The following is a 15,000-nucleotide window of genomic DNA, read 5'->3' as shown; positions in this document are numbered from 1 at the left end:
CTACTTTTGCTAAGCCCCGCCCACTCTTACATCATTTCCAGTTCATCTCTGACTCACAAAGAAATCACTAGAAAATTACAGGATGTTATGGTTTTGAAAAATTTCCCAATGAAGGCTTGCCTAGGCTTGCCCAGGGAATTTCCAAAGGAAACCACACCCACCAGTCTTTCTCTATAAAAGCTTCAAACCCAGGCTCCATTTTAAACATTTGTTCTTGCTGGCAATGGTGTTCTGTGTGCTTGTCTCAAACTCTCTGTCTTCTATGGAACTAAACCTTCAAGTTGATGAACTGGATTCAAACCTCTTATCTATTGAGGTAAGATTTTTTATTTTCCTATTTTCAAACTTTGATTGAAGCATACTCATTTAATAATTAAATAACTTAATTAATACATTATTATTTTCTCTCACAGGAAATTGTATCTGAAAATACTGCTTTTGCTACAACTTGGGGGGAAATTGTTGGCTTGGTTGAAGACCTTGAGTGGGATGACTTTGGTGTTCCTTGGAACTCTCTGTCTTCTATGGAACTAAACCTTCAAGTTGATGAACTGGATTCAAACCTCTTATCTATTGAGGTAAGATTTTTTATTTTCCTATTTTCAAACTTTGATTGAAGCATACTCATTTAATAATTAAATAACTTAATTAATACATTATTATTTTCTCTCACAGGAAATTGTGTCTGAAATACGAAATGAAAATACTGCTTTTGCTACAACTTGGGGCGAAATTGTTGGCTTGGTTGAAGACCTTATGAGCGACCAAGACCCACAGAACGAGTTCGTCCTTGATGACCCAACCAAAGAGTTATACCTTGGAGACCAGCAAAATCCTGAAAAAGAGTTTTACAGCAATAGTACTCATTGTGAGTTATCAAGACAATACCCACTGAACAAGTTATACCTTGATGAGCCAGAATACAAGTTTTACCTTGGAGACTCACAAATTTTGAAAAAATCAGTAAATGAGTTCTGCCTTGATGGTTTAAATAACTACCTTGGAGACTCAGGAAAAGGGTTCTGCCAAGATGGTTCTAAATATGGGGCCTACCTTGGAGACTCACAAATTTTGAAAAATCAGTAAATGAGTTCTGCCTTGATGGTTTAAATAACTACCTTGGAGACTCAGGAAAAGGGTTCTGCCAAGATGGTTCTAAATATGGGGCCTACCTTGGAGACTCACAAATTTTGAAAAAATCAGTAAATGAGTTCTGCCTTGATGGTTTAAATAACTACCTTGGAGACTCAGGAAAAGGGTTCTGCCAAGATGGTTCTAAATATGGGGCCTACCTTGGAGACTCACAAATTTTGAAAAATCAGTAAATGAGTTATCCTTAAGAGACTTTGTAAGTTGGTTTTACTTTGAATACTTGAAATGTGGGTTCTGGATTGATAACTCACAATGTGATACATATCTTGGAAACTCAACGGGAATGTGGTTATACCTTGAAGACTTGGAAAGTTGGGTTTATGTTGGACACTTGAAACTTTTTTGGGGGCTTTTATTTATTTATTTATTTATTTATTATTATTATTATTTTATTTATTTATATTTTGGAGACTTTTGGAGTTGCTATCACTCTTTGGGATCTAAACCTATCGATGTAGTTCTTTGTCGGATGGTGCTTGATGGGAGCAAGATCAAGAAAGTTCTGGGAAGAAAGTGCAGGCTTACTCCCCCTTTCTACGTCATCAAACCTGAAAGCCTTAAAAGACAGAATTGGAAGAAGAAAAAATGTAAAAATATATATATATATATAGGTGGAAATCTCATTTTGAAAAAGACATTGTGTTGGGTGAGGATTGAGTTGGGGTTGAGATTTTGAATGTGAGGGTTGGTGTTGAGATTTTGAATGTGAGGGTTGGGACACACACACATACACATCAACAAACAAAAGTTAAGCCTTGACTATTCAGTTGAGGATTCTGTGTTTGGGGTTCACAGATCTAAGAACGTCCCCCTTGACACACATTATATACTGTTATACACCTCGGACTTGGCCCTCGAGTGTCCACAACGGTGTATAGTAGGAGGGAGTGAAGCGCCAACCTATTGCTCCCATTACACACACACACACAAACAAAAGTTAAGCCTTGACTATTCAGTTGAGGATTCTGTGTTTGGGGTTCACAGATCTAAGAACGTCCCCCTTGACACACATTATATACTTGTCCCTCTAGTGTCCACAAAGGTGTATTATCTGCTTAGTTTTGTCTTTTGTAATTCCTGTGAATAAAATGAACCTAAAATCTCTTCCCCTTCCAAATCATATATTTTATAAGTCCAAGGAACTGTATCTATTACATCAACAATTTTAAAAAGTTCTTTCGTCCATCGTTCAGTAAAACCCTTTTCAAAATGAGATTTCCACCTATATATTCTTACGATATCACCAACTTTGAACTTAGGTTTTCTGACATTAATCTCTTTTTCATATTTTAATTTTGTAAATGTTTCTGATGGCTTCATATTCGTTGATGTGTGAATCGTGTCATTATACTTATCCACAATATCCTGAATAAAAGATGACCATTGTTGTGAACCGAGTTGTGTGAATTTTTTATATAGTCTCTCTTTTAAGGTACGATTAAAACGTTCAACAACAACTGCCTTCCCTTCATTAAAGGTACTGTATAATGTAATACTGTTATTTTTAGAAAATTCATAAATGTCTTGTTATAAAACTCTCTACCCTCATCAGTCCACAATTTCTTAGGTTTTCTCTTACTTTTATTAAATATCTGTTGAAAAGCTAACATAAGAGTATTACCTGTTTTGTTTTTTAAAGGGACAACCCACGCATATCTACTCCTCAAATCAATAACGGTTAAAGCATACTTGTACCCCTTATCATTATTGAGTTCAATCAAATCAGCAGACCAGATATAATCAACTTCCTTGGAATAAACTTTCCTTCTCTGAAACTTTGTGAATATTGGTTTATGTAATTCATCAGCTAATTGCTCTTCAGTCTTAATAGCATCATTAGAGCCTATAAGTTTTTTGAATTTCCAAGTCCAAGTTTCAATTTAGCACTAATCATCTTCTTCACAATGAACCTATCAACTTTTTCTCTCAAGGTTGGATTTTGTATCAGAGACAAATTATATAACATTTCTCTATCGGCTTCATGCTTTTCTTCCAACGTTGTGGTATTCCCATAATCAATATCGTGTCTCATGCACACTTCATCAACTCTATTGATTGGTTTACTCCAGGATTTAGGATTGTCTGCCTCATCTAATCTTTTATCTAAGTTTGTGCCTGGACCACAGAAAGAATAACCTGGAAGATGTAATTCCCCTGGTATTCCAGTAGTTGTAAATTTACTTCCTGATAAAAACTTTTGTATATCTCCTCCGAGTTTGTGTTTGGAGATAAATTGATTTTTTTTTGAACCACACACCAAACATATACCTTTTTGTATAACCCTGTTATTTTTACTTTTAATATATGAAATATTTTTAGTATTAGTTTTCTTTTTACATTTGAGACAATAACTCATTTATTTATGAGAAAAATTTCTGCAGAGTGCAAAAACCTTTTTAGTTTCCAACATGCACATTTGAATCTTAATTTTTAAAACATAAAGAATCCTTAGAAATGCCTTCACTCTCTCCTCCATTTATTTAAGAAAAAACTTGAATTAAAATCTATATCTTGTCGATGCTAATAGTCTTGTCGAAAGTATTGCAAATAGACTTGTCAATTCTTTGTTTTCCTCCTCGGTGGGTTGAGTTATTTTCTGTAATACCTCTATTCTTTTTTGAATCTCACTGGTTTCCATATTTTGATATTTATTCATTCTCTCTCTTTCCTCCCTCTCTCTCTTCTCCTTTTCCTCCTTCTCTCTCTTCTCTCTTTCCTCCTTCTCTCTCTTCTCCTTTTCCTCCTTCTCTTTCTTCTCCCTCTCTCTCTTCTCTCTTTCCTCCCTCTCTCTATTCTCTCTTTCCTCCTTCTCTCTCTCCTCCTTCTCCTTTTCCTCCTCTTCCCTCTCTTCTTCAACTCCTTCCTCATCCCTTACTATACTTGAATCGTTTACACCCCATAGAATATTATACATATATTCATCAGGATTTCTTGTTATTCCTGTATCCAAAATAATTTTTTTACAACAGGATACCAATAAAATTTCTTTTGAATTTCTAAAAGAGCCTTACCTTTTCTTAACCTTATAATTTTTTCATTATTTAACATTCTAATTAAATCTAAAGTTGTTGGTTTATCAACATCAGCATAATGCCAATCTTTTATTGAAAATACCTCATTCTTATGTTGTAGAACATATTTATTAAAATACCGAATACCCTTTTCTTGAAGGTATGCTTGAACACAGAAATGATAATTTTCTTGAAGCCTTCTTGCTGTCATTTATGTATTAGAAATATATGTTAGAATAATATTATAGCACGAAACACCTCCCCATCTTCCCATAGTTAAATCATTTTGTATTTCCTTACTTATTATATATAATCCTGTTTTTTCTGTTTTCATGAGATAAACAAGGGCAAAACCATTATTATATTTACCCTTATTAAATTCTTTTATTTGTTGTTTACTAATCGTGGCTCCACAAAACTCATTCTCGATACCAAGTGGATAATATTCTTCCTTACGAGACTGATTTAATTGTTCCAGGTCTTCGAGGTTAATTTTAAATGACCAATTATACCCTAAATCATTCATATCATACCCCCATTGTTCTATTCTCATACAAACGATACGCCCTTCTTTATAAAAATTTATTTTAATTCGAACTGTGAATTCTGTATGACCTGGAGATAATATCAACACTTCTGTATCTTTAGAATACACAGCCGTTTTATTTAAGTATATATATTGTGATAAATCGCTTAATCTCACCAAGTCATTCGCGTCAGTCGGGCTTGGATAATTTTTTAATTTATAAGCATTTTTCATGTTAATATTTTTGTTTATATTATATTTGTGTCGTTCAGCCTGTGCCTTTGTGTAATAATTTGATAAATCAATATCCAGTTCTTGAGATACACCAAAGATAGAACCATCTTTACCAACATAAGTCATTTATATTAGATTAAAAATAATATCATAAAATTTTTTATTTTTGTTGAGTTGAAATAACACATATAGACATAATTGACCACAACACTTGGAATTTAATTCTTGGACTTGAAATGTTTGATAAACACCATTCTGTAAGAATTTTATGACTTCAACAGGTGGTGGAAGACCAAAACTATCAAAATAATATTTGTCTTGACTATTAAAAATACAAACCCAATGAGAACCGTTCCCATCATTATCTTCTAAGTTCATAATAATATTCTTTGTATGTTTCGACACATTTGTTAATTCATCTCTCATACAAATAACCACATTATGAATTTTTAATTTCTTACAATATTTGGCAAGTTGTAAATTTGATGTTGTATTCTTTCCAAATTCTTTCAACCACTCATCAATGCTCATTTATTTATTAGAAAGATATAATCCATTACCTCTTTTCGTTAATTTTACACCTGCTTGTGCTATAGAAGAAAGCATATCTCCAACTAACAATCTCGCTTTATCAGGCAGACCTTCAAGTTTTTCAGCAAAATCTACAATTACACCACTTCCACTAATTTGTTTCTCCAACTCTTTGTTATGTCTTTCCAATTCTTTTGAGCCTGGAGTTGAGCCTTCCTTTCGTTGGCAGTTTTGACCGCTGTTGAAATACCACCCGTCAATGCTCCAACCGCACTTAAACCAGCAAATAAAGGAATTAGAAATGGGAGAAATCCTCCACTCGTCTCTCTTATTGAATATTTTTTCAACATTGGTTTTGTCATTTTAATTTTAAGTGAGCCAGTGTCATTCAAGATTTTAACCTGTTCTCTTGTGAGCAAAACATCAATTCTTACTGCTCCTTTTCTCTGAATTGTATTAACGTTAATCGTACAAGGCTTTTGATTTTGAACACAAGATGATAGTTTATGAAGATTGATTTGATTAACATATACCCCAGTTGGTACTTTGCCACTCATTTATTTAACAAAAAATTATGTGAGACTAATCATCACACCATTATCTGTATTAATCTGCAATTCTGTTTCTTCCAAAAGCAAACAATATGTATCAACTTCTTCACTCTCTCCTCTTTCAATGTATAGGGAAGTATCCACTCGATTAGACTTTATAGTTTCTTTTTGAGCGCTCAGGTCAAACGTATAGATTGTATACAAACTTTTAAATGCTGTCATATCCAAAATAGGTTCTTTATTTCCATTACTTTCACACACCTTTTGGTAAGACTTGTATGCTTCAGCAAAATCATTTTTTCCCAATTAATTTCCAATCTATCTCGTGGATAAAATGTTCCATCTAGAGAAACGCGAAGTTGTTTCACCTTAGCATTATCACTCAATGCATTATTCTTATCAGTCGCAGTATCACCATCTGGCTTTTTAAAAATCATCCACAGATATCGTGGCTTTCCTTCCAGAACACCCAAATTCCACGTGTAAGTAGTTTGATTGAGTTTAACGTGTTGACATCTTCTTTTGAGGTATGATACACTGAGTGGTCTCTTTGAGTTAAGTCTTCGATTCAACATCTCTTCTGTTTTAAGATTAGGAGTATATTCACTGATATACCAACTCATCTCCTCAATTACAAATTTATTCTGATCACCAAAAGCATTACCAACACCAAAAAGCAATCTATTTTCATTATCATTCCTTTGTAGTTGAAATCTAATTTTAAGACCATACAGAACTTTATCATAATCACAAAATCCAAATATACCTTTAAGAGGAACTGCCACAGTAAAACTATTTTTTGCTTTTGTATCATCATTATACATTCCTTTCCTTTGAATATATCCAGGGTCTGTGTTTGTTCCCGTTGACATATCAGGAATAAAACCTTCGACAGACCCCTTTCCCATTCTATCACTGAATGTATAGAGTGTAAATTTCATCATTTCAGATACAGCAGAGACATAATCAACCGCTTCAACTTCTTGTGTTCCAATATACAATCGCACACTATCAAACATTTTCCAGAAGAAATCATTTACAAGTGTAGCGTTTGTGTTATTCCCAGCCTTAGTGAATTTAAATTTACACAACAAGAAACTTTCGGAGAGATTCAAATAGGTTTGTTGATTATTTATTTCAAAACTTTTTGTACCATTTGTATTCCAGTCTGTTCCAGTTATTGCATTTACCTTGAAGTAATCTTCTTTTTAGTGGAGTTTGAGATAATAATAGTATCATCCAAATCATAGATACTATCAATTGCTTCCATACTTGTATTTATTTAGGAAAAAAGATGTTAAAACTTTTGAAACCCTGATCCAAGTATTTGAATTATTTTCTGTCGTTCTTGGGGGGACAACTGAGTTTTACCTTTCTTAATTTCTTTTATTGCTTGTAATTTATGAGATTCTTTCTGAGCATCTTTTATACTCTTTACAGCACCTGCTACATTTCCCACAGCAGAAGCAGTTGAACCAATTAGGTCTTTATGTTTAAGAATAGTTGAACCAATACCCATGAGAGTATCAATTATCCCATCTCCTCTAAATTGATGTCCGACACCCCTTTGTCTCTTAGGTTTATAGTATCCTCTACCAAGATACATACCTTCACCCTTGTAGTACGGGGAAAGGAACATCCCATCCCCTGTAATTATTTTATATTTTCCCAACTCGTGCTTCCTCACAATAACCATCGTATTTATTTATTGAAAAACTTCACGTAGGTGAATTCTGATGGATATAACTTCTCCATTAAAAGAAATCACACGATTATCTTGGTCGGTTATCCTAAAATTTACTCTGTGTATGGTTTTTCCTGACACAGGTAGATAAACCAAATTTTTAGGCTCCATATTGAATTTATAACCAATTGGGGTTGAGTATGCGCTGAATGAAAATATTGTATTTGTTTTTAATCCATCATTATAAGCACCATCAATCAAATCACAGTGAATTAACACCGAATTTATTCCTGAGGATATTTGAATGACATTATCACTGTAAAACGTCCCATTAGTTTCAATCTTTTTGAGGAGAAACCTAATAACTCTCTAAATGAATTATCAATTGTGAAATCAACCTTGTAGTTATTTTTAACTTTAATCGTTGATTTTGAAGTATGTTTTTGAATGTTTATAACAATATTTTTTGGTTCATCACCCTGTTCTTTCATAAGACGAGCAATTTCGGAAGATATTTGAGAAATCTCGTATGCTCCGGGTGAGACTGTTATCGTTTTGTATCCACTTCCCGGATTATAACTAAACTTGTCATTTTTCTCGGTTATATTAAATAAGGTATTATAAGTCTCCATGGACAATAAAGATGCCTCATATTCTTTTGTTGTGTCAAGTTGTAGTGGGTATGGGAATGAAGATGTGTGGTCGCTTGTTGTGAAATTAAAACTCAGGATTGTGCTTCTCATCTTATTTAATATGAGTTAAAATGTCTTTATATTGAGATTTATTAATTATTTTCATGTTCATCAACTGGTCTAAAATGGCTGATGCTTCATTAAAACAATTGTTATTTCCAGCCTTCTTACTGCCGAACAACAATAACAGTCTATTAACTAATTGCGATGGGTCATTTGGAAGAAAACTAATACCTGAACCAAGGATACTTAAAGCCTGAATAATGTGTTTCTCCTTCTCATTCTTCCTACTTTTACCAGAAAGAATAACCTTATAATTTAGAGTGTTCAGCAAATCAATATATACTCTATCATCATTATTTTCCATATCCAATGGTTTATCAATATACTTTGATTCATCCCTCACAGTTGAACCTTGTCTTCCATCTTTTGTGAGAAGAAACATTAATCTCGGAGTTAGTTTAACAGGGGGTTGAGCAGAACTTAAGAACCTTAATTCATCATTAAATATCAATACCTTTTCTTGAACAAGATGAAATATTGCTGGTTGTTCTGTTGGAATGAGTCCTGCTTTGGTTTTTGAATCCGCTGAATATTCATTGTTTTGAACAGCATTCACAATATAATCAGGGGTTGATTAATCTCTTCCAGTTGTTGAAATAAACCTTCATCATCATATTCTAATTCTCCTAAATGCTCTAATTCTTCCTCCGTCATTTGACTGAAATCTTTTAACATTTGAAGCTTTCTAGGAGTATATTCTACTGTGGGAACTGTGGAAACATCTTTCATTTTTTCTTGGGAAGTTTTTAAAAGTGGTTTAAAAAATTTCTCTTGTTTTTTCAAATGCTTCTTCGCCCGTTAGTTTCTGTCTGCGTTTCTTCTTTATGTCTTCCTGTTGTTTTACAACTTTTGAAACCAACTCTTGATGTTCCTTAAATCTTCTTGCTCTTTCTTTTGTATCCATTTATTTATTGTAAAATATCATTTAATGAATTGTAAAGATCAACAGGGAAATTTTCCTTTTCTTCATCATTCAAGTAGATGTGTTCAAATAAATCCTTTTCTTTAAATATTTCATCAAATTCTTTATTAACATTAATGCGAGTTGTAATTTCTTCTTCACTAATCCTTGCATCTCTGCTTTTCATACGTTTGTGTTGAGTTTCTTCATCAACATCAAAACCGAATGATAAAATCTTCACTCCGCTCAGATATTTAATAATTTGTCTCGTTCCTTCTGGATTAGTTTCTAATATCCCAACACCACCAGATTTTAGTTTCTTTAACTCACTCTTACAATGTGAATATTTTGTTGTACCAAGAGAAACCTCCTCAAATATTTGTCCTTCATTCCTCAATCGCATATGTTCCTCCACTGAAATATAGTGATAATCTTCACCTTTTACTTCTCCAGGTCTTATTGCTCTAGTTGTTGTTGATACAATGCGTATCACGGGGTGTTTTTAAGTAAATTTACAATATTCTCATTTGTACTACACAAGAACCTTGATTTATGAAAGTTTTTTCCAGAAGCAGATTTACCCACAAGATTTATAATAATAGTTGTCATTTATATATGTAATTGTTTATAAAACAAAAAATATATCCCTTAATATCTCATCTTGTTTCACAACAATATATTTATATTTTTCAGTCGTGTGCTTCATATAATCCTCAAATTTCTTTTTACTACATAATGTAGAACAATTATCTCTCCAAAAATTATTGATATCTATTGAATTTAACTTGAATAAAATAAAAGTATTAGCATTGTTTCTGATGGAACGACGAGGAAGTTGAAAGTACGATTGACTAAGATAAATACAATTACAAGAAGAATGTCTCCCTCTTGTGTAGTAGCTGTCCATTACCGTTTGGTTTCTCTCATTAACACAATCATCAAAGATAACGAGGTTCTTTTTTGATTTATCCAAATCTTGGGGAGACGGTATATCATCCGTATTATCACTAAGAATACAAGTTATAAGATTTGATTTCTTTTTACATCTCTGTGTATCACAAAATAGTTGAATTATATCTTCAATGTTATAATCATTTAGGTTTTTTTGACGTTTAAATAAACCTATTATATCTTCTTTTTGAAGACCAGCATTAAAACCTTGTGAGAGTAGTTGATACTCTGGTTGAAAACTCGACTTTGTGAAAATTATTAAATTATCATAATCTAAAAAGTTGGGAGTGAGGAGCATTTTTAAAAGTAAGCAGGTTTTTCCACATCCACTTGAACCAACTATGAGACATCTTAATGAATTTGGGAGATTTTTATGGTTGTTAAATTTTATCTTATTTTCCCAAATAGGTAAAAAATCATTCATTTATATATTTGAAAAACAGGTTATTTAATTTATTATTGGCTTTTTTAGAAACTCTATATTTTATCCTAAGTTCAGGTTTAATTTCAAGATAATCCATTATTTTATTTATACAATATCTTGTGTTGATATTTCCCTGAAAATTACATCCATGAATAATATACAACAACAATCCTTTGAACATTTCTCTTATACGTTCAGTTTCTTCTCTTGTAAGGAAAGGTGTGTTATCATCCTCATACTTTACATTCATTTCTCTAATCAATCTTGTAAAGTAATTCATTTTTGGTGTAAATCTAAAAGAATTATTTTCCTTTTTATATTTTTTATTATCATTAATTAGAAGATAATCACAGAATATACATTGTTTATAGGCTTTTGACTCTGTGTTTAATCCCTGTCTTTCACACGCAGGACAATTCTCAAATTTGTCATATGGAGAATCAGGAAAGTCTAGCATATTTATAAAGTAAAACTTTACTTAAACTGAAATTCATCTATACTTTTAGTTGTATATTACCATCGATATCGATATACTTTTTTTCATTATCAGATTCAACGACAACATTTTTTATATTAAAGGTAATTTTAAAATTATCGTTAACTACTATTGAACGAAATGTCATTTCACCTGATATATTAACATCCTTTATTTCATCAAGATTTACATCTTTAGGGTTGTTGAAAAAAATACAAATTTCTCCTTGCATATTACAGATGGTCTTATCTTTTCTTTCTAAAGCTTCATCCATAAGGTTTTTGTTCTTTGATACTTTTTCTTGTTTCATTGCTTTTTCTAGTTTTGAATATATTACTAGAAGGAGAGGAGAAACTTTTGTTAGAGATACTTTAATTGATGTTCTACCAGGTATACTAAAAGCCCTTCCACTGAAGGAAATTGAAGAACTCATATTATTTACCATAATAGTTTTTACCCAATAGTTGTTATATTTATCTTTGTTCAATTTTACATCCTTGACATATTTCTCAGTATCTTTAACAGATGAAGAGATTGATTGAAACTTGTCTTTTGTGTCTTGAAACATTGTATTTATTAAGTGAAAAAGTTGGAGGATAAAATGTTTTTAAGCACAGATTCACCTATAAATTAAACGAAATTTTCATCAAGAAAATTTTAGTTTAAGCAAAGTTTTATTCTATAAATATGGTGAATACAACGTACTGCGATGTTTGTAATCACGAATATAAACATTATAGAAAACACCTCCGAACCAACAAACACACATTTAATCTATTTCATCAAATATCTCCTCTTGAGTTGGAAAGAAAACATTGTGATATCTGTTCAAAGGATGTTTTGAAGAGTAGTTATAATCAACATCTTCAATCACAAAAACACAAGAAAAATGAGTTTAAAGTAAAGGGAGACTATTATATTAAAAACACTGATGAGGCATTTAAAGGGCATATAAAAATAAGGATTTTTCAATTTGGAGAACCCAGTCCATCATCAATAGCTGAATCAATTGAAATAGTGAAACCCGATGTTGAAAAATTTATTAAAAAGACATTAAAAGAAATAAAAACTTTAAAGTTTTATATGGGAGTGAAAATGAATATGAAAAGACAAGATGAAGAACAAACTCCTTATATGAGAACAGATCTTCATTTTATAACATCATTTCAAGATTTTTTGAATAGTGGGGTTTATGAAGAACTATCAAGACAAGAGGAGGATGTTGATAATACAGTGGTAGGAAGTGGATTCAATATTTAAAAAATCATCTTTTTAGATATACACATTCTAAAATCAAACCCTCTTAAAGCTTCTTCTTATATTGAATTACCAAAAGAAATAAAACTAAAGAAGGCAGTTGTTAATATTAAGAACAATGATAATAAATGTTTTCTCTGGTCTGTTCTTGCTCACTTACATCCACCAAAATGTAATTCAGAAAGAGTAAAACAATATATGAAATATGAGAATACCTTGGACATTAAAGATTTTAAATTCCCAATGCCATTAACAGATATTCCTAAATTTGAGAAAAAGAATAATCTTTCTATTAATGTATATGGATTAACGGATACAAACAAAGTTCAAATATTAAAAATTTCAAACAACTATAAAAATGAAGAAACACACATTGACCTTTTATATTTTAGTGTTGGAAAGAATTCACATTACACATACATCAATAATTTATCAAGATTAATCTCTTCTCAGGTATTCAGAACAGCAAACAAAATATATCCTTGTAAGCGATGTCTTAATTCATTTCATACAAAAGAACGATTAGAACAACATTCAAAATATTGTAGTAATCATAAATCAGCTGTAATTACAATGCCTAAACCTGGTGAAAAGATTTATTTTGAAGATTATAATAAATCTATCATGCACCCATTTGTGATATACGCTGATTTTGAATGTATCCTTAAAAAGATAAATACTGCTTCTCCTAATCCAAAAGAACCATATACAAATAAATATCAAAAACATATTCCTTGTGGTTTTTGTTATTATATCAAATCATCTGTTGGAGAAAAGTATAACAAACTTGAACATTATCGTGGAAAAAATGCTTCACAAGAGTTTGTAAAACGATTAGAAAAGGATTGTATAAGACTCACTAAATTAATGAAAGAAACAAATGAACCGATGAAATTAACCAAAGAAGAAAAATTAGAATTTAGAATGAACAATATCTGTCATATTTGTGAGGGGAAATTAAGGAGTTTAAAGTTAGAGACCATTGTCATCTTACTGGTAAATATAGAGGTCCCGCTCATTCCTGTTGTAATCTTAATTATAAATTACCTTCTTTTATTCCAGTCTTTCTTCACAACAGCGCCAACTATGATACACATCTATTTATAAATGAACTTTCAAAAACACCAGGGAATATTTCTGCTATAACAAACACAAGTCAAAAGTATATTTCATTTTCAAAAATGATATTCACAAAACCTATAACTCGTATTAGGTTTTTAGATTCTTACAAGTTTATGGGAACACCACTAGCCTACCTCGCATCAAATCTAAGCTCCACAGACTCTTTTCCAAATCTTAATTCATTCTTTCCAAAAGAGGAAATTCTCACTAAAGAGGAAATTCAGATTAAAGATGAAATTCTGATTAAAGAAGGAATTCTTACGAGAGAGGAAATTCAAACAAGGAATGAAATTCAAAGTAAAGAGAAAATTCTTACAAGTAAGGGAATTTATCCTTATGATTATATGGATTCATTTATGAGATTTAAAGAAACACAACTTCCTTCAAAAGAAAGTTTCTATAATAACCTTTATGAAGAAGAGATAAGTGATAAGGAATATAAACACGCACAAGAAATATGGAAAATATTTAAGATAAAGAACCTTGGAGAATATCACGATTTATATCTAAAAACAGATGTTTTATTGTTAGCTGATGTGTTTGAAGCTTTTAGATCACTCTGTCATAATAAAAATTGTTATGGATTAGATCCTGCCCACTATTTCACAGCTCCTGGTTTAGCTTGGAGTGCAATGTTGAAAATGACAAAACAAGATATAGATTTAATCAGTGATGTGGATATGCTTTTGATGATTGAGAAGTCCAAGAGAGGTGGAATATCACAAGTATGTTCAAAAAGATATGCTAAAGCAAATAATAAATATCTCCCAAATTATGATAGTGAAAAAGATAGTAATTATTTGATGTATTTTGATGCTAATAATTTGTATGGATGGGCAATGTCTCAATCTCTACCTTATGGTAAATTAGAGTGGGTGGAAGAAAAGAATTATGAAAAGGCTTTGATGAATATTGTTATTTCTTCTCAAGAGGAATTGAATGACGAAGAAGAAGGTTATTATTTTGAAGTTGATTTGAGGTACCCGAGTGATCTTCATAATAAGCATAAAGATCTTCCTTTTGCATGTGAGAAAGAAACTCCAAAGAAAGAATGGTTAAGTGATTATCATAAAAGTTTTAATATTAAAGGTAAATCAACAGAAAAGTTATTAACAACATTCTATGATAAAGAGGGATATGTTTTGCATCAGAGAAGCTTAAAACAGTTTTTGAGAGAAGGATTGAGAGTAGCTAAAATTCATAGAGTTTTAAAATTTAAACAAAGTCCTTGGGTGAAAAAGTATATTCAATTCAATACAGATATGAGAGCAAATACAAAAGTAAAATTTGAAGGGGACTTTTATAAATTAATGAATAATGCTGTATTTGGAAAGACTATGGAAAATGTTAGAAACAGGCAAAACATTAGATTCGCAACATCTTGGAAAGAAGCTTCGAGATTGATAAATAAACCAAGTTTTGAGAG

The 15,000-nt window shown here is 31.5% G+C and overlaps 1 protein-coding gene and 1 long non-coding RNA gene across 2 annotated transcripts in view; one reads left to right on the top strand and one right to left on the bottom strand.

Moving 5' to 3' along the window:
• The window catches only part of LOC147024324 (uncharacterized), a 1,687-nt gene extending 601 nt beyond the window's left edge, over positions 1–1,086 (top strand). The window contains exons 1-3 of the mRNA XM_085886916.1: positions 1–316; positions 414–578; positions 676–1,086. The exon at positions 1–316 is cut by the window's left edge and continues 601 nt beyond it. Of these exons, the coding sequence (XP_085743042.1) occupies positions 224–316; positions 414–578; positions 676–1,086 (669 nt within the window). The 5' untranslated portion in view covers positions 1–223. The remainder of the gene's footprint in view (positions 317–413; positions 579–675) is intronic.
• Positions 1–15,000, bottom strand: part of LOC147024323 (uncharacterized) — a 63,243-nt gene that overhangs the window by 10,991 nt on the left and 37,252 nt on the right. The gene's annotated exons all lie outside the window — the stretch shown is intronic.

Source organism: Eptatretus burgeri, chromosome 6 (genome assembly GCF_056783735.1).
Source record: "Eptatretus burgeri isolate ZD-2024b chromosome 6, Ebu_testis_v1, whole genome shotgun sequence".
In the NCBI taxonomy this organism is placed as follows: Eukaryota; Metazoa; Chordata; class Myxini; order Myxiniformes; family Myxinidae; genus Eptatretus; species Eptatretus burgeri.
Note: the sequence above shows the minus strand (reverse complement) of the source record. Positions and strands in the feature narration are given on the sequence as shown.